This window comes from Pelobates fuscus, chromosome 5, assembly GCF_036172605.1.
Source record: "Pelobates fuscus isolate aPelFus1 chromosome 5, aPelFus1.pri, whole genome shotgun sequence".
In the NCBI taxonomy this organism is placed as follows: Eukaryota; Metazoa; Chordata; class Amphibia; order Anura; family Pelobatidae; genus Pelobates; species Pelobates fuscus.
In genome coordinates, this window is record NC_086321.1 from 366,356,647 (window position 1) to 366,376,965 (window position 20,319).

The 20,319-nt window shown below is 43.1% G+C and overlaps 2 protein-coding genes across 2 annotated transcripts in view; one reads left to right on the forward strand and one right to left on the reverse strand.

Moving 5' to 3' along the window:
- Nucleotides 1–7,970: 7,970 nt before the first annotated feature.
- WFIKKN2 (WAP, follistatin/kazal, immunoglobulin, kunitz and netrin domain containing 2) lies at nt 7,971–14,467 on the forward strand. The gene is made up of 2 exons (XM_063456078.1): nt 7,971–8,262; nt 11,743–14,467. Exons 1-2 carry the CDS (start codon nt 8,065–8,067, stop codon nt 13,246–13,248), a joined length of 1,704 nt encoding a protein of 567 aa, XP_063312148.1. The 5' UTR covers nt 7,971–8,064; the 3' UTR covers nt 13,249–14,467.
- Nucleotides 14,468–14,953: 486 nt separating this feature from the next.
- The window catches only part of ABCC3 (ATP binding cassette subfamily C member 3), an 85,262-nt gene continuing 79,896 nt past the window's right edge, over nt 14,954–20,319 (reverse strand). Inside the window, exons 29-31 of the mRNA XM_063456079.1 lie at nt 19,995–20,161; nt 19,252–19,446; nt 14,954–15,177 (exon numbers count right to left, since the gene is read on the reverse strand). Of these exons, the coding sequence (XP_063312149.1) occupies nt 15,069–15,177; nt 19,252–19,446; nt 19,995–20,161 (471 nt within the window). The 3' untranslated portion in view covers nt 14,954–15,068. The remainder of the gene's footprint in view (nt 15,178–19,251; nt 19,447–19,994; nt 20,162–20,319) is intronic.

The following is a 20,319-nucleotide window of genomic DNA, read 5'->3' on the forward strand; positions in this document are numbered from 1 at the left end:
GGGTCTGTAGCGTGGTCCCTGCCATGGATATCTTTGGGACATAGCTCTTCTGCCTCCGGGCCCTCAGTGCCCTAGCGAGCAATTTGCCGCTTTTGTTTCCGTATTCATAGAATGTCTTTTTCATGAGTTGGAATTGGAATTGCATTTTTGACGTTAAACAGGAGTTGAGTTTCGCTCTGGTCTCTAGGAGTTGTTTATAAGTTTCGTCCCGGAGGTCATGTTTGTGGAGCGTTTCGAGTTGCGCCAGTTGAGTGGAGAGGTGCGCAATTTCTTGTGTGCGCTGTCTTTTCAGGCAGGTGCCGTGTTTAATGAGTATCCCTCGAATAACGCAGTTGGTGGTGAGAAAGAAGTGGTCTAGGGTGTTTTTGATTTCCGTTTGTATCAGCGGGTCTTCTAAGAGTGATTCGTTGAGTTTCCATGTCCATTGTGATTGGAAGGGTCTTGGGTTTTCTATGGTGAGTATCACAGGTGCGTGATCCGACCAGGTCATGGGGGCGATACGGGCTGAACGCAGTATATCTAAGGCTCTGTGCTGGGTTAGGAAGTAATCTATCCTCGAATAGGATTTGTGTGGTGATGAGTAGTAAGTGTAGTCCTTCTCTGTAGGATGTGCCAGCAGTCTACGAGTTGGTGGTTTGTAAGGAGGGTCCTCAGTCCTCTGGTGACGTGTTCCGGGATTGTGGAGTACCCTTTAGATGTGTCCATCTTGGGGTCCAAGGGGGCGTTGAGGTCTCCTCCTATTATTACTGTTCCCGCGCTGAACGCGTCCAGACTTCGCAGAGCCGAGGCTAGAAATGGTTTTTGGCCTTTGTTTGGGAGGTAGAGGTTCGCGAGTGTGACTTTGGTGTCTCCTATATGCCCTCTGAGAAAGAGGTATCTTCCTTCCCGGTCCTTCTGCTCCGCTTCCACGCGGAACTGGGTGTCCGCCGAGAACAGTATGGCCACTCCCTTGGATTTGGTGGAGGGGTTATGCGCGTAATAGCCAGTTGGGAAGTATTTATCTGAGAATTTGGGGGCCTGTGTTGCTAGGAAGTGTGTCTCCTGAAAGAAAGCTATTGATATCTTGAGTGCTCGGATTTCTCTTAGTGCTCTTGCTCGTTTTTGTGGAGAGTTCAATCCCTTTGCGTTGATTGTGTAGAGCTTAATGCCCTCTCCCGCATGCCCGGAGGCGTGGGGGGCAGGGGGCGGGGGGCCCATCACACGGAGACGGCTCCGGTACGGAGTTAGTGGGCGAGGGGGCGGGGTGTTGGAGGCAAGAGGAGGGAGGGTGATGGTACCCAGAAAGAGAGGGGGTGGGGGTTAGGGAGAGGTTAGGTAGGTTTGGAAAGGTAGTCGGTGTGGTGTAATGTGCGTCGGTGTTGTTGAGTCGCGTGGGCGACTGGTATTAGGGGTAATGTGCCACTGATAGGTGGGTGTCCGGGGACAGTGTCCGTCGTAGCCACCTCGCAGTCTGTTGGCATTGAACCCGTGGGGCAGGTGGCGTCGATAGTTCGGTAGGTCACCTACTGTAAGTTGTTGTCCGGTGATGTATCACTATCTATCCGCGCCCGTCTCCTGCTGCCCAGTAGCTGTGGTATCTGGCACCCAGAGGGGTCAGGGCTGTTCTAGCGGTCCAGTGTGTGGTGAGGTGAGTGGCCACCTTAGTAGCCATACGGTGCGTGCCGTGCAGCGTTCAGTCTGTAAGTGCGTTAAGAGCGTACGTATGAATAACATTCGTGAGAACATCATGAGAACAACAGAAGAATAACATGAGAACAACATAAGAACTACATATTTAACATGGTTACATAGGTTATGTCTCCGTCGTCCGGGAGAATAGTAGTACTTTTCATAAACATTTAGAAACATTCTGACCATACCCGCGCTTCACGGGGGGCCCATCCCGAGATAGCTCGAGGTGTGCGCCCCGCGGTGCGCTTCTACCCTACAAGTTGTAGTGAGCAGGGTAGGGGAAGTACAGAGGGCTAAGAGAGAGGGGGTGGGGGGGAAGACGGGGGTGAGGGGGGGAGAAAAGGTGGGAGGAGGGGGTAATTCAGTTTGGAGGAGAGATGCGGGGGGGTGAATAGGAGAGGGGTTGCGAAGTCAGCAAACAATCACTTAGTAGTAAACAATACATTTGTTAGAGCCAGCAAGTGGAGGTGCTACCAGTACCCTCTGCGGGCCATTCAAACACATCCCAAGAGGGAGACAAAGCGTGAGGTTTGGATTCCCTCGCCCTCTATTCCGAGTAGACAAAGAGCAGCATTTGATCTGTGGTGTGCAATAGTAGGTGGGTGGTGAATCCCTGCCCTCTAGTGTATGCGTGGTGTATTCGTTTGTGTGGGCCTCGTAGGGGTGTGTGTTGCGGATATGTTCTGGGTGTGTGTATCCAGATTGGTTAGGTGGTGTGGGTGTCTATGGTTGTTTTGGGTCTGTGTATGAGTTCTTCTTTCGATTGTATTGAGCGTGTGTGTGTGTGTATAGGATGGTGTACAGGTGTATAAGTGGTGTGAACCCCAGCGTAATACTTGCTCTTTCGAGTCAGTCTTCGGCATTCAAGTCCTTTACAAGCAGTCCAGTGCAATACCGAGGTGCCAGGTATCGCGTCAGCGGGTGTCCCTGTGCAGGGATTGGGGTGTTACAGGTGAGACTCCTTGTCTCGTGCTGTGTGGTAACAGGAGCTTGCATGGCTCCAGTCCGGTAGTAGGCGTGCTGGTGGGCTCTGCTGAGTTGTCCCCGTTGAGGTAGCGGTGGTCCTGAGCGGATTGTGGGCTCCGGGGTTGTGGGGGTCGACTCCGTGAGTTGGTGGGGCCAGGTAGTTTGTGGGTAGTGATAAGTCTATAGGCCGGTGAGGTGTGGATGTAGCTCCAACGTGAGGGCAGTTATAGTGCCATGGGGATGTCCGCTTCTGACGGTTTGCCTTTGGGATGGGTTTCAGTTTCTTATCTCTGGTTGTTAGGGAGGTATGAGGGGGGGGGGTCAAGTAAGATGCAGGTTAGTCGGGCCTTTGGCTCCGGGGTCGCCCTACCCCTCCCGCACCTCCTCGTTTGGATATGGGTAGTGGAGCTCTTTGGATTCAGGCTGGAGTCACTGGGTAGGTGGCGGGGGGGGGGTCTAATTCTCCATCTCTCTATTCTTCGGGGTCGATTAGTCGGTGATGAGTGTGTAGGGCATCTCTGTCGGATCCCTGGTGGGTACGGCGTGTTGGCCGCCCTGTGAGGCGTTCGTTAAGCGGGCATGTAGTCCAGTCCGGGATAGGAATGCGGGGGAGGCCTAGGGCTTCCTGGAAGGCCAAGACATCTTGCGGCGTTCTTATTATGGCTTCCGTGGTGCCCTGTCTAGCTGAAAGGGCAAAAGGGAACTGCCACCTGTATCTTATCTGGGCATCTTGCATAGCGGCGGTGAGGGGCCGCAGGGCTCTCCGGGCCTGCAGGGTGAGGTGGGAGAGGTCATTGTAGATCTCTATTGCCTGCCCCTCAATCCTCCATGTTCTCTCCGTGCGGGCTTTTCTTATAATTTCTTCCTTAATTGGAAGTCTTGTATGTGGCAGATTAGATCCCTGGGGGGTGCGCCTGGGGGGGGCTTGGGTCTCAGTGCCCTATGTGCCCTATCCATTTGGATGCGGGCGTCCCTTGGCCTGCCCAGTATGCGGTTGAAAATCGGGGTCAGTGTGGCCCTGGCGTCCTCTGGAGCCTCAGATTCTCTGCAGCCCCTTACCCTGACATTATGCCTGCGGCTGCGGTTGTCAAGATCCTCTATGTGGAGGCGCAGGTCTTGTATGTGTCTGGTGTGGGCCTCTGTGGCTTGTATTGCAGGGCAGTGTGGATTGGGGCCTTGTGTTTCTAGGGCCTGTACCCTTGTCTCTAGTGCTGTGAGTGAGGTGCCCAGGGCCGAGATCTCTGTGCGCAGGGTGGTCTTTACCTCTTCTAGCAGTGCCTGGAAGTCCTCTTTTTTTGGCAGGGAGGCAAATAGTGCGTACCAGTCTGGAGACTGTGGGGCCGGTCGGCCATTTTCCGTGTTCGGGTGTTCCCCTGACAGCGTGGAGCTCGGGGAGGAGGGCGCCATGTTGGAAGCCTCCTCTTGGGAAAGAAAGTCTCCCGGCGTGTTCAGGTAGCTGTGGATGGATGGGTGCGAGCTGTTCCCTTGTGTTCTCGGCGTGGAGGGGGTCATTTGGGCTCTTTTAGTGCGTCCCATGGGTGCCGGATTGTGCTTGTTTATCGTGCGTGGTTGCAGCTTGGAGCGGAGCTCGGGGATTAGGCGGCCATTCCTGTTCGGCGCCAAGCCACGCCCCCAGAACGTTCCATTTTCAAATAGAAATTTGCCAGATTGGTAATGTTACCTTTGAGACGGTGTGGTAGCCCAGGAATGAAAATTACCCCCATAATGGCATACCATTTGAAAAAGTAGACAACCAAAGGTATTGAAAGTGGGGTATGTTTAGTCTTTTTTAGTAGCCACTTAGTCACAAACACAAACCTGTACATGGGGGGGGGGGGGTACAGTTATTCTCGGGAGACTTCACTAAACACAAATAGAGACTTCACTAAACACAAATATTAGTGTTTTAAAACACTAAAACATATTACAACAATAATATAGTCCATAAAAGTGCAGTTCGTTTGTAAAAAATGCAAAAAACTTAACTTTTACTTAAAATATCATCGTTGTAATACAATTTACCAGTTTGAAACACTAATATTTGAGTTCAGCGAAGTCTCCCGAGTAAAACAGTACCCCACATGTACAGGTTTTATGGTGTCTTGGAGAGTTACAGGGTCAAATATAGTGCTTGCAAATTAAATTCTCTGCACTTTCTCCCTGTGTTGTCAGGCATGTCAATCGAATTTTAATTAATCAAATCACCTAATTATGTTAAAAGATTACTTAAATATACATGTAGAATTTTAATATATATGCATTTATAGGTATTTAAATTCTACGTGTATACTAATGTATACTAATGTAATCTTTTATGTAATTATATGTATTTATCTATATATATATATATATATTTGCGGTTATTTGCATTTTATATATAGATAGATATATATAGAATGTCATTCTAAGTGTATTTTGTTACCAATATATATATATATTAATAACAAAATACAGTTAGAATGAAATTACATATGAATATATATTTTATATTAAATTTTGTTTAAATATTTTATTTATTAATTTTATTATTTTATTTATTTATTATTGTAATTATACGTATTTATATATATATATATAATATATGTGTATATATCTATTATATATATAATATATGAATATTATATATATGTAACGTCATTCTAAGTGTATTTTAATACTAATATATGTACTTATATTAGTATTAAAATACACTATGTATGACGTTAAATATATATAATATGTATATATATTATATATATACATATGTTTAATTTTTTTTTTTTTTACAGATCCCACCAACAGGGGGACTGTCTGATATTTTAGACAGTCCCCCTGCTGGCAGATCCACAGCCAGCTATAGGGGGCCATGTGATCGCTCTTTGAGAGCGATCACATGGCCCCCGGGGCCTGATTTGCCGTGGGAGGGCTGCCTGGGCTGTGAGGCAGTCCTCCCGAAGCGGAGCGCCGGTAAGGTAAGTATACCAGGCGCTCCAGGGCTCAAAGCCGTTACGGCGTTCTATGCCGCCGCAACGGCTTTAAAGCCCACTTAAAGCGGGCCGGCATAGAACGCCGTAACGGCGGGAAGTGGTTAAAATTCGGTAAACACGACCTCAGATGAACAGCAAAACATGGCATATTAAACCACTCCATGATTTATTCAACAAAAATGAAATAAAGCCAAAATGGAGAAGCCATTTGTTAAAAACGAATTACACCCTTACTGCTTCCATAGGAATTAAGAGGCTAAGTAGCAGACAGGTGCTACTAATCAAATGAATGAATTGATTGTCAACAAGTGTGACCATCTCTAAAAAACCTGACGTTTTATCTGTTGGCTGGTCTGGAACATTCAGATGTGTGTTAACTCAATGCCAAGGAGGAAAGACATCAGCAATGATCTTAGAGAAGCAATTGTTGCTGCCCATCAAAATGGGAAAGATAATAAGGCCATTTCAAAAAAGTTTAAAGTCCATTTTTTTTTTTGTGATAAAGATTATTCAAAAGTAGAAATGCAAGACAGTTGCCAAGCTTCCCAGAAGTGTACGTCCAAACAAATTCACCCTAAGGTCAGACCGTGCAATGCTGAGAGAAATTCTACAGACCTCAGTTAGCGTGTTAAACGTTAAAATTCATGAAAGTACAATTAGAAAAAGTCTGAACACGTGTTTTTGTGTGGAAGGGTTCCCAGGAGAAAGCCTCTTCTCTCTAAAGATAATATGACAGCATGTCTTAGATTTGCAAAGTTGCATCTGAGCAAACCACAAGACTTCTGGAACAATGTCCTTTGGATAGACAAGAGCATGCAGGTGTCTGGCAATAATGCACAGTGGCATGTTTGGTGAAAACCAAAGAATATACCAGCAGAACACCTAATACCAACTGTTAAGCATGGTGGTGGAGGCGTGATGATTTGAGCTTGTATTGCAGCCACAGGGCCTGGGTACCTTGCAGTCATTGAGTCGACCATGAACTCCTCTGTATAGCAAAGTATTCTAGGGTAAAATATGAAGTCATCTGTCAGATTAAACTTGTCTGAAACTGTGTCATGCAACAGGACAATGATACCAAACACACCGGCCAATCTACAACAGAATGGCTGAAAAAGAAAGGAATCAAGGTGTTGCAAGCCAAAGTCCAGACCACAACCCAACTGAAATACTGTGACGGTACCTTAAGAAAGCCGTGTCCATAAACAAATGCCAGCAAACCTCAATGAACTGAAGCAACTTTGTAAACAGGAGTGGTCCAAAATTCTTCCACAGCGATGTGAGACACTGATAAGGTCATACAGAAAACTATTTTGAGTTATTGATGCTAAAGGTGGTTCTACAAGCTATTGAATCATAAGATGTACTAAGAGTTTCACACATGGCTTCTCCATTTTGGATGTATTTTTGTTAAATAAATCATGGTGTGGTGTAACATGCCATGTGTTGTTGTTCATCTGAGGTTGTATTTACCTCATTTTAAGACCTGCTAATGAACAGATGGTTGTTATAATGTCCTGATATGTAAAAACATAGAAGAGAGAGAGAGAGAGAGAGAGAGAGTGTGTGTGTGTGTGTGTGTGTGTGTGTGTGTGTGTGTGTGTGTGTGTGTGTGTGTGTGTGTGTGTGTGTGTGTGTGTGTGTGTGTGTGTGTGTGTGTGTGTGTGTGTGTGTGTGTGTGTGTGTGTGTGTGTGTGTGTGTGTGTGTGTGTGTGTGTGTGTGTGTGTGTGTGTGTGTGTGTGTGTGTGTGTGTGTGTGTGTGTGTCCTTTCCAGCTTTTTAAACAATTTCACTGAAATAGCTTTCTATTGTTTTTTTTATATTTCAGTTTTTTTTTAATATCACTTCAGACAGTAAAAACACATTTTGTCTTGATGCAGGTTAATGTTTTTGCTTGCCTCCTTCCCTGAATTCTGGCTGTACATTTAAACAAAGAACAATTGTCTAATGTTACGTAAAATAGTCCAGGAATGTATTAAGCTTTAGTGGATTTTCAGTTTTTTTTTCTAATGCTAAATGCATACATACTATATAGATCATATTCAATTTTCCATTAAAGTATGTTAAATCGTTACAAAAATAAATACCAACACGTTACAAGCATCTATTTTATGTGAATTACATTCACTAATTCCTAAGATGGCACTTTGAACTTGTTCAACAATTTCTGACCATTTTTTTTTCTTTCAAACACACACTAAACCCAGTACAAAAAAGTATTTGTTAAAGAAATCAAGATTTTCTGATTTAATTAATGAAGCAATGGAATAATTTGTACAAATCGTACAGTCTGAATTAGAGGGCTATTTATTCTTTCTTTTTTTTTTTTTCTTTTATAAGTCCATTAATCCATTCAGTTCGGCCCAGACCGTATAATTGACAGTCTACAGAGTGGTTTCTGGTTAAAGTCTATCAAAACGTTGGGTTTGATCTACTGTGCTTTATTCTAAGACATTCTGAAATGTTGACCTTTTTCTATACAGGGATGTGGACCTTGGCCAAAGTAACCACCGTTCTCCTCCTGTCTGGGATACCTTTACAAAGTCACGCCGTGCCCCAGATACGCTACTCTCATGCAGGCATTTGCCCGAACGATATGAATCCAAACCTTTGGGTGGACGCACAGAGCACCTGTAAGAGGGAATGTGAATCTGACCAGGTGAGTGCCACTTTATTTCTCGTTATGGTATCCAAATCCAAGAGGGGGGGAGACATGCTCAAAAATACAAATTGAAGAAAATAAATATGCAGGCACACTCAAGGTTTCTTCAAAAAGGCAGTCTTTTCATTTGAAACAAGGAAGTGGAGACAACGTTTCGGCTCCTTTCTGAACCTTTATCAAATCTGAGATGTTAAAAAATACAATCACCTAAGGTGCAACCAGATCAGGTTGGCGAGATCTAAACGCTAAGCTTCAGTATAGAGAAAGAAAGATGTCTAAACATATAAAGAGCTGTTAGTAAAGGCTCCAGCAGAGAGCCAAGACATTTCTTTACGTTAACAAAGACTGCTAACAGCTCTTTATGCTCCCAGACACCCTTCTTCCTTTATTTTCCGTTATGTCTTGAGAGCATCCCAGATGGATTCTAAAATGTCTATATCAAGAGGAAATTGTCTCTTAAAAATTGCAAATAGCCTGTGTTTGCGAGGTACATCATAGAATCATAGAAAGCTAATCAAAATATTTCATTTGTTCAGTGTTAGCCAATAGACCACTTCCATGGACCCGAGCAGATAATAATACTATTATAATATATATGATGTATTACTCTGTATTACAATGTCATTATATATATATATATTTTTTTTTTTTTTTTAATTCTTTATTTTTTTAGTGCGTACGTTTTTAACAAATGCTTAAGAGGTACCCCAAAGGCATTCCTCTAGCGTAATTTACACATTTAAAACATAAGGGTAAACAGTAGAACTTGCACATTTTTTTGGTAAGGAAATATACAGTATTGGTTTACGTTGTTTAGGTTCAAAAAGCAGATTATAGTGTGATAAGCTGTTTTAACATTATAGCTTTAACATTATAGCTTCATCTGTACGTGTACAACTATGCTGTATACATGCTTGGTCAGAGTGTGGGTTATGTTAGTATCACACGTTTTATAAGGATTTACAGTGTTAGGCTGATAGACAGGCTGATGCTGTGGATGTCTATATCAGTATCATGAAGTGAGGCGCTTACGCATTTCTTCGCTGGTGATCTGGCTTATACTTCCACGTTTGTAAAAAACAGTAGACTATGCAGGCGTGTAACCTTAACGAAGGAGTTTTATGCTGGTGAAGTGTCTGTGTGAGTTCCTGAGCTATCTGTAGTGCGAGTTATGCTAGGCTTACAGGTGTTACACAACATTGCTAACAGGTGTATTCATAGTGGGTATGAAATTCAACATGGCATTTCAACATGGATATAGGCTAGAGTGTGAGCTCGCTCGGCCAAAGTTGTCAATTACGCTTCGTACAGGGAGGCGATGCTGAATAATAGCACGTCCCCCAGGCCAAGATAGTCCCGCTCTCATTAAGTCGGCAGGTATGAGTGTATGCCCCCAAGGTCGTGAGTTCCTGCTATAGCTTTGGGCATTGTTTTAGTGTCAATTATTGTCGGGTCGTCCCTTGATGCGGCAGGTTGTCGGTATCCAGTAGGCATGCTGTTCCCCACTCGGGGATTGTTCACCCTACTCCCTGTTTGGGCATTGCGTCAAAGCGGCTAATAAGTCCTCCATGGGGAGATCTGTATTGTCTCGTGCATGAGGTGCCCCTTGGCTCACCAGTCGCCGCTCGATGTCCTGTAAGCGGTTGCTTCCATCCTCTTAGAGTTGTGGTCACCCGTGGAGGTATATTGTGCCCAGGTGCTGTTCCCAGTTGGGTTAGTGAGTTAGGGCTGTTGCTGGTTTGGTGCAGCCTGGTAATCCCGTATGCTGTTGCACGGCGCTCGGCGGTTAGCCGGTCAGGCTTGCTGTGCTCTGGGATGCTGCTGGGGCTTTGGGGTTGGCCGGCGTTCTCCTTGCTGCTTGTGTGGGTGCAGGACTGTGCGTCTGGGTTGGCGCGGTCAGCGTCCCGCTCAGTCACTCGCCGGTGCTTGCGTGGGTGGGTGCCCGCCTGGAATACCTGTAGTGGGGTACTATAGTGGCGTCTGCGGGTCGTCGGTCGGATCCACCTGGCCACTGCCCGTGCTGCATACCCCTGCTGCACTGCAGTTCGTACATGGCTGAGCATAGCCGGTCGAGGGCCTCTAGGGAGAAAGGCTGCATGTGGCTTCTCGTGGCTCCCCTCTGTGTGCTGCGACGGGCGGCCATCTTGGACACTCTCCGCCTGACTCGTGAGTCTTTTGCGTTTCTTTGCTGGTTGGTGCCAGGGTATAGTTTAAGGAGGACCGGGATAACCCCCGCCGGTCCAGAGGGGGGGGAACAGGGCTGTGTTGCAAGCTTGGGAGGGCACTAGGTCGCACAGAGCGGGGGATCAGCCGCCTCACCCGTCCGGCGATACTGCTAGGCCGCACTCCCAACACCCTCGATGAACGCTCCTCGTATCCGCGGGCGGCAGACCCGGGGCACTTCGGCTGGCTCCCAAGGTGGGTAAGTCCTCGTTTAGGTGCGTGTGTGGGTCCTGGCTGGCTGGCGTGCAATTTGTCAGGCGATTTGGGTAAATTGAGCTCGGAGCTCACACAAGGCACGTCCAGCCGCCATGGAATCCAGGCCCTGCCCCCAATGTCATTATATTTGAATTCTTTTTTTTTTTTTACTATTTAAACTATTCTGCTAGCAAACATTCCAGATTCAGAATCTTCGGCAAACTTGGTTCAAACTTTGATCTCTTAACCGTTCTACATAGCTTTCCATTGAATTTAAAAAATGTTTTTTAAATGTCCTTTTTTTTTGACATGTTAAACTAATCCGAGAGATTTTTCTGGCTCAACAAGAAGGACACATGTTTTATAAATGACTCACTGCCTGATAGTTTCTAAATTTATAACTGGTCATGATGTGAAATCTGAAAAATATTCCATTGCACAGGGGTTGCTGGCAAGATCTAATAAGGCTGATCTTTTATGAATACAGGTATGACATTCCCCTGTTATTTTAATTAGATGTCTCTCCTATGATACCCCTCATGCAATTCTCTGTTTTTCAATTACACAGGTCATTCATTACATATGAAATATATATTTTTGGGCCGCAAGGTACATTGCATGTTTTGTGTGTGACTTTTTACAACATGACAGTTCCATTATTCAGTTTCATATCAAAGACAAATTGCAAGTAAAATTATGTTAAACAAATTGAAAAAATTCTTTGGTAGTCAATAGTTGGTCTTGTGTTTCGATGTGTGTGTGTGTCTGTGTGTGTGTATCCCTGCTGTTTTGGGCTAAAATGAAGTGTTTTATCATCTGCCCACAATTCACATTTTAGTCAAATTGATCGTAACCAAGCAACATCGCAATTTATTTTTGTAGAATTTAAATCAGGATGGGTCTTCTTTTATGCACCCCGGTGAGCAGTGGAGTGAGTGTTTTTGTATTGTAAGAGGTAAACTAAAATGGATTTTGGTACAGTAAGCCTGACGATAGTTTGATTTGTAATTTAATACATTTGTCTAAATAATACATTGTTTATTTTTAATTTTTTGTTAGGAATGTGAAAGCTATGAAAAGTGTTGCCCCAATGTTTGTGGAACGAGGAGCTGTGTGGCTGCAAGATACATGGATATTAAAGGAAAAAAAGGTCCTGTTGGCATGCCAAAGGAGGCTACGTGTGACTACTACATGTGTACCCAGCAGGGTTCTGAATGTGAGATTTGGGACGGGAATCCCATCTGTAAATGCAAAGACCGATGTGAGAAGGAGCCCAGTTTTACGTGTGCTTCAGATGGACTTACCTATTACAACAAATGTTTTATGTATGCTGAGGCTTGCACTAAAGGTATTTCATTAGCTGTTGTCACATGTAAATATCATCTCAGTTGGCCCAACACCAGTCCCATTCCTTCTGAGACCACCCCAAACCCAACAATTTCATATTTGGAAGCTGTAATCACAAATATCATTCCTCCAACAATCGTAAGCAACCCCACTCATAAAACTGTTCATGTGGGCGACACGGTGAGCTTTCACTGCGATGTAACTGGCAAACCTAAACCAGACATAGCATGGGAAAAACAGGCTGAAGGCAAGGAAACACTGATTATGAAACCAAACCATGTCATAGCCAACATTGTGATCACCAACATCGGCCAACTTGTTATCTACAATACTCAACTTCAGGATGCAGGGACATACACCTGCACAGCCACAAACGTGGGTGGTCTTATCAAGATCAACTTTCCCTTGACTGTGAAGGAACAACATAGTAAAGAAAAGGGTCACAGCAAAACCTTCTACCCAACCGATGAGTGTCTTAAACCACCGGACAGCAAGGATTGCGGAGAAGAACAATCAAGATGGTATTTTGATGCAAAGAAAAATAACTGCTTTATATTCATCTACGGTAATTGCAATAGCAACTTAAACCACTTTGAAACCTACGAGGCGTGCATGTTAACATGTATGAACGGCCCAGTCAGCATCTGTAGCTTACCAGCTTTGCAAGGACCATGTAAAGCATATGAACCCAGGTGGGCTTATAACAAACTCATTAACCAGTGCCAATCTTTCATTTATGGAGGATGCGGTGGGAATGAAAACAATTTTGAAAGCAAAGATGTTTGCGAGGACATGTGCCCCTTTCCAAAGAACCATAAGTGCAAAGTATGCAAGACTCGCCAGAAGCTGGTGACTAGTTTCTGTAAAAGCCACTTTGTGATCTTGGGGCGAGTAACAGAGTTGACAGAAGATCAGGACTCAGGACAAGCTTTGGTCTCTATTGAGGAAATTCTGAAAGATGAAAAAATGGGACTTAAGTTTCTAGGAAAGCAACCACTGGAGCTCACCTTACTCAATATGGACTGGAGCTGTCCTTGTCCCAACATCACGTCAATTAACAGTCAACTCATCATTATGGGCGATGTTCACAATGGCATGGCTGTGTTGCAACCTCATAGCTACATTGGGGCAAGCAGTGCCCGACGTATCAGAAAGCTACGTGAAGTCATTCACAATAAGACATGTGATCTTCTCAAAGAGATTTTAGGGCAACCATAGCATTTTGCATTAACAAATCATCATACGCAAAATACTAAAATTAAATTAAACAGTACTTGTAGAGTATACATTTAACTGCTAATACATACATATACCTATGACACAGAGGAACGTTTTTTGTATTTTTTTTTTTTACTTCTGCACTGGTCAAGAGCCATACATTTTTGCCCGCTGTCCATCCGAGAGAAGTGGAGAGGAATGACAGAGGCAACAGAACATTCAAGTAACCAAAAGATCATCAGCTCCTGGGGCAAGTTTAAAAAAGTACAACAAAGCTTTAAATTTGTATCTGATTTCACAGTCTACTTCAAAGTGCGCCCTATCATTTCATAGGGTAGCATGCAACTAGACTTGTGCACAAATGCTCTTCACCTACGATGAACTAATCAAAATTCTGTTAACCTCCACCTGAAATGATTGATTTTTCACGTAAATCCCGTAAAGATCGATTATTTTGGGCATAGATTAACAGGAATTTGATTAATTCATCACAGGTGAAATTGATTTGTGCACAATTCAACATGCAAAATGTAATTATTCTGCACATGTTTATTAACATGACCGTAAAAATTATTTGCCAATACCATTCACGAGTCTGCTGAAACAGAAATGCAAAGTGTGGAAACTATGCAGATATTGTTTTACAGATTACAACTATCAAAAATTTCACAAACGTTTGATTGTTAATACTAACTATGCTATCTGGTCATAGTCAGATGGCTATAACTCTGGAGCACTTATTTGTATATTTTTATATCTCATCGTAGCATCTGGGCCTCACTGTGTAAAAATAGGCAAATGCGGAGGTCAAAATAGTTTACATAACATAAGCTTGATAATTAATTAAAACACAACCAGTTTACCTACAAACAATCTAAACATCTTAAAATCACAGTGTAGTTTGCCATATTGTAGCCCCTCGTCAGTCTCTAAACCACAACGTCTGTAATAATTAGCTCCTAGTAGTTATAGATCTGTTTGGATTACAAATCAGAAGTCCAATAGTGGAATTTTGCGTTTTTTGGTTGTTGTTTTTTTTACAATCTGATTCCTGCAAGTAAACAGTTTTTTCTTTGAGAATTGATCCACACATCCAATCAGTTGCTGCATGATTGTGGTTCTCGTATATTTCAATGGATATGTTTCTTACCTGTAATCAACTATTTTTCTGCCAGTATTACTTTGTTACAGTTTGTCATCCAGGAATCCAATTTAATTAAAAGAATCTAACAAATCCCATGTTTTCCTGTCACTTTAAAACACAAAACATGTTCACATTGTTTTATAATAATCTGTAAAAAGTGCTTTTTTTTTTTTACATTTAAATTGAGACTCAAAAAAAAAAATACAAATGTGACTGATTACTTTCTAAAACAGATGTTTAACGTACAGTCAAGGATAACAGAGGACCAGCACTACAGAGGTTAAATCAATTATAAAATCAATGTATATTTATATAGAACGGATGGCCAAGTCAATAACAGTGGAGGTAAAGTAACAATAAATATAAAAAAAAAGTATATAATTTATTTGCCAACATTTCTCTCTTTCAAATCCATTCACAAAAAACTTGCACAAAAAAAAGACAATAAACAGACTTTCTTACCAGTAATGCACATATTTAGCTTTTTTTTTTTTAAGAAAGAAAAAAAAATATGACAATTTTTTTAAATATAAATGATTATGATTTCAATACAGAATAATGTAAATGTAAAAAATAAATTTGTTTTGGAAATTTTATTTACATCGACAAAAAAATAAAAATAAAATTAAAAAAAATTTCAAATAAAAGAACTTGTAACATAATCCAATTATAAAATTCAAGCTAATCCAGCGTCCTTCACCATTCCATAAAAAATTCCTTTTGAAGCTATAAGATTTGCCGGCGTATCAAATTCTGCAATTTTCCCTTTGTCTAAAACAAGGACTCTGCAACCGAATAACAAAAAAAAAATAATAATTATAAAACCTACAGTATTGTACAATGTCAACTGAAAATATATATACATGTTATGGAATTAATGTACTGCGTATTTACAACTAAAACAATGTTACATTTATATAGTTTAATGTAGATATTTGCTTATTGGAAATGTTTAATATAAAATTTAACCTCATAGTAAACTAAATTCAGTTTAGGTATATAAAACACTGGAACAGGCGTTAAAATATTTTTAGCTCTTTAACAGATTAACGTGTTTATTAACTAATTTGCGTCTTAATTTTCAGGCTCACGCTATTAAATCATTCATTTCCAGTGCGTATCTGAACTTCTCGTCCTGACTGTCTGCTCAGTCACCATGAGTTTATATTTTGCAACTGGAGCAGGACTCACAACAGAGAAATACATTTATTTCAGTGTCTAATAACCTTTGACAGTCTGCATTCGATATTCGGTAGACATTATTCTATCAATGCATAAGTAGTAAAAAATAAGTTGCTTTTTTTTTTCATAATTTTTTTTATACCCAGTATATTGACCACTGAGATAGCTGAGTGGTTAATACTTCAACTGCAAAATTTAAGAGTCAATAGTCTATCAAGACCAACTTAACCTGAATCTTACTAAAGGCAATGAAATATGAATAATTAAAGGATACATTTAAATAATTTTTAATAAATTGGATCCTGCCACTGGCTCTTTTGAAAATGTGCCTGGTTGTGTACAGCATCCATATGAACCATACAGAAACGGCTGTATGTTATCTACCTTCTCGTTCCCTTCCTACTGGATGTCGGTGACGAGTGTGGAGCTAAGGTGGAATTTGTTGTATTCTTTTTTTTCCCGTAAACCATGAATCTCGGATAGTTCATGATTTCCTGTTTGCTGCTTTGCCAGTGCAGTTTTGCACCTTAGGTAAATGGGGTGTCCCTTTAGTTAATTAGCCATTTAAAAATGTTTTGCAAACTCCATAATTTCAAGGAGGCCCAAATGTTTGCTGTGTGTAAGTCATCAACAGACCTTAACACATCATTATAACTAGTGATGTCCCGGACGGTTCGCTGGCGAATAAGTCCCGGCGAACATAGCGTGTTCGCGTTCGCGGCGGCGGGCGAACATATGCGATGTTCGGTCCGCCCCCTATTCGTCATCATTGAGTAAACTTTGACCCTGTGCCTCACAGTCAGCAGACACATTCCAGCCATAAAAATAATGAGGGGGGGGACCTACTGTCCTTCCCCCCCGGCCCCCACCCGTGCGCGGTGGGTGGGGGCCATAAATCACAATGGGGGGGACCTAGTGTCCTCCCACCCCGGCCCGCACCCCTGGGGACCCTAAATAAAAATCCCCCCCAATCAAAGGTGACTAGGGGTCCCCAAGCCCCTAGTCACCCACGCCCCCACCCCAAAAGAGGCTACCCCCTACCTACCCCCCTCACCCTAAAAAATAGTGAGGGGGGAATAAAATAACTAACCTGTAAAGAAAAAATCAACTGACCATTTGACGTCTTCTTTTTTCTAAAATCTTCTTTTTCCAGCCCCAAAAAAGGCTGAATAAAAAGCCATAAGAACCGACGCAATTTAAAAAAATATAATCCATCTTCACCCATGGAGGGCTCCGCGCAGACTGAGCTCTGCAGGGCGGGGGAAGGCTTATAAAGCCTTGCCACGCCCTGCAATTAGGCTAAGAACACTCTGATTGGCTGGTTTAAGCCAATCAGAGTGCTCTTTGTCATTTTACACAGCGTGGGAAAATTCGAAAGAACTTTCCCACGCTGTGTAAAATGACACAGAGCACTCTGATTGGTTAGATTCCAAGCCCACCAATCAGAGTGCTCTTTGTCATTTTACACAGCGTGGGAAAATTCCAAAGAACTTTCCCACGCTGTGTAAAATGACACAGAGCACTCTGATTGGTTAGATTCCAAGCCCACCAATCACAGTGCTCTGTGTCATTTTACACAGCGTGGGAAAGTTCTTTGGAATTTTCCCACGCTGTGTAAAATGACAAAGAGCACTCTGATTGGTTAGATTCCAAGCCCACCAATCAGAGTGCTCTTTGTCATTTTACACAGCGTGGGAAAATTCAAAAGAACTTCCCACGCTGTGTAAAATGACAGCATTCTACAACTACCAGAGTTAAAAAAATAGCAATCATTCTACTAGGGCATTCTTGTGCTAAAATGCATCACGTCAGTTCATGCTTTACTGTATGTCTGCATTATTTGTAAGTTCTCCTTAAAGTAAAATATGATCACTAAATGCACTTTGTAGTGTTTGAGCAGAGATTAAAGCCTTTTATGTTCATGTGCAGATTTTGGGACTGACTTATGACTTACGGTCCCCCCCATTGTGATTTATGGCCCCCACCCACCGCGTAGGGGTGGGGGCCGGGGGGAGGACAGTAGGTCCCCCCCTCATTATTTTTATGGCCCCCACCCACCACGCAGGGGTGGGAACTGGGGGGAGGACAGTAGGTCCCCCCCTCATTATTTTTATGGCCCCCACCCACCGCGCAGGGGTGGGGGCCGGGGGGAGGACAGTAGGTCCCCCCCTCATTATTTTTATGGCCTCCACCCACGGCGCAGGGGTGGGGGCAGGGGGAGGACAGTAGGTCCCCCCCCATTGTGATTTATGGCCCCCACCCACCGCGCAGGGGTGGGGACCGGGGGGGAGGATAGTAGGTCCCCCCTCATTATTTTTATGGCCCCCACCCTCCGCGCAGGGGTGGGGGCAGGGGGAGGACAGTAGCCCCCCCCAGTGTGTATCAGCGTCCCTGAGGACAGGTGTCAATCCATATCTGCCAAGTGACCCTATGTAGGGGGAACAGTCCCTATTCTGCTCTGTGTCGGTGTGTATCAGGGATCCTTAGGATAGGTGTCAATCCATATCTGCCAAGTGACCTTATGTAGGGGGAACAGTCCCTATTCTGCTCTGTGTCGGTGTGTATCAGGGATCCTTAGGATAGGTGTCAATCCATATCTGCCAAGTGATCCTATGTAGGGGGAACAGTCCCTATTCTGCTCTGTGTCAGTGTGTATCAGGGATCCTTAGGATAGGTGTCAATCCATATCTGCCAAGTGACCCTATGTAGGGGGAACAGTCCCTATTCTGCTCTGTGTCGGTGTGTATCAGGGATCCTTAGGATAGGTGTCAATCTATATCTGCCAAGTGACCCTATGTAGGGGGAACAATCCCTATTCTGCTCTGTGTCAGTGTGTATCAGGGATCCTTAGGATAGGTGTCAATCCATATCTGCCAAGTGACCCTATGTAGGGGGAACAGTCCCTATTCTGCTCTGTGTCAGTGTGTATCAGGGATCCTTAGGATAGGTGTCAATCCATATCTGCCAAGTGACCCTATGTAGGGGGAACAGTCCCTATTCTGCTCTGTGTCAGTGTGTATCAGGGTCTCTGAGGACAGGTGTCAATCCATATCTGCCAAGTGACCCTATGTAGGGGGAACAGTCCCTATTCTGCTCTGTGTCAGTGTGTATCAGGGTCTCTGAGGACAGGTGTCAATCCATATGTCAATGTGTCAATATGTCATATGTCAGGTGTCAATCAATATCCATTGTGATTTAGGAATGTTAGGTGATTTATGCCCTTTATGGATTAAAACCAGACTCTGCATCAACTGTGTAATTTTCCATGGGAGTTTTGTCATGGATCCCCCTCCGGCATGCCACAGTCCAGGTGTTAGTCCCCTTGAAACAACTTTTCCATCACTATTGTGGCCAGAAAGAGTCCCTGTGGGTTTTAAAATTCACCTGCCCATTGAAGTCTATGGCGGTTCGCCGGTTCGCGAACGTTTGCGGAAGTTCACGTTCGCCGTTCGAAATCAGTAAGCCACAATTTCTCATTAAATGTCCTGGAACATCTACACATCCCTAAAAAGGACACGTGCCACTTTGGCCATTTAAAATATTGAGAAGTATGTACTTATTGCTAGCAGTATAACCGTGTTCACTTGTGAGTTAGCTAATTTTCTGTTCTCCACGACTACCACCACCCTTTTTTATCATTACTTGGTTTGGCCCAGTGTAAGACATTATTCATTCACCTGGTATAATCCATTATGGTATTTAGCCTGTGAGCAATTGTTAGCACCGTGCAGTCTTCAAACTGAGTCCTTATGGTCGTTTGGATAAGATCATCTGTTTCCAAGTCAATCGCGGCAGTAGCTTCATCCAGAACGAGAATTCGAGTTTTGCGGAGTAGTGCTCTGGCCAGACAGACAAGTTGCCTTTGTCCAACACTGGGTGGGTTAAAATAAAAAAAACAAATAAAAAAAAAACAAACATAACAAAAATCCAACAAAATTTATGTTTGTAGCATAAAAACTATACAACACAAAACATCACAAAAATATTTTTTTTCAAGATTTGTAAAAGGTGTATCATACAATGCTTCTTAACAAAGCTCATTTAAAGGCAGACTACTTCGTTTTGAACTCTTCGCGGTGAGCAGAATTGAACAGATTTGGATTAGGAACCAGTGTGCTGGTTTCGGAAGGTTCAGTAATTACAAATGATAACGGAGATTTTCCATATTGGGATGAGTAGCGAAATCCCTGTAAGAACACCTATGCACATACCGTACTGGCATTATGGCCAGTTAAGAGATTATAAGCCGTTGCCTAGTGCCTTCCAGCAGGCAATAAGGATAATGCTGGTTTTCCATTGCTTGAGAGTATTGTTGGCTATCCTTGGCACTGCTGATATGTCATGGTGATGCATACTTATAATGTCCAGCAAAGCACAGGTAATTTTCCTACAATATACTTCTATTAATGGTGTACTATACCTTAGGTTTTCGCCTCCTTCAGAACATTCATATTCCAGTTTATTTGACTGACTGGTAACAAATTTCTTCAAATTGGACAGTTCCAGTGCTTTCCATATTTCTTCTTCTGAGTATTTATCAAAAGGATCAAGGTTCATTCTTAAAGTGCCAGAAAAAAGTACTGGGTCCTGGTAAAGGAGATAAAATGTATCGAAATAAGGTTCTTTAGTGGAGAACAAACTGCATACCTAATAACAGTCAATAGGTATTCAAAATCTGTTTGTAAATCCAGAGCTACCGGACAATCAGGGCCGGATTAAGAGCCCAGTGGGCCTGGTGCTGATAA

What these genes read in the sequence shown, in the direction of transcription:
- WFIKKN2 (XM_063456078.1), top strand. Translation starts at nt 8,065, where the DNA reads ATGTTGACCTTTTTCTATACAGGGATGTGGACCTTGGCCAAAGTAACC. An exon ending in GGGAATGTGAATCTGACCAG is followed by an intron (nt 8,263 to 11,742) that starts GTGAGTGCCACT and finishes ATTTTTTGTTAG; the next exon opens with GAATGTGAAAGCTATGAAAA.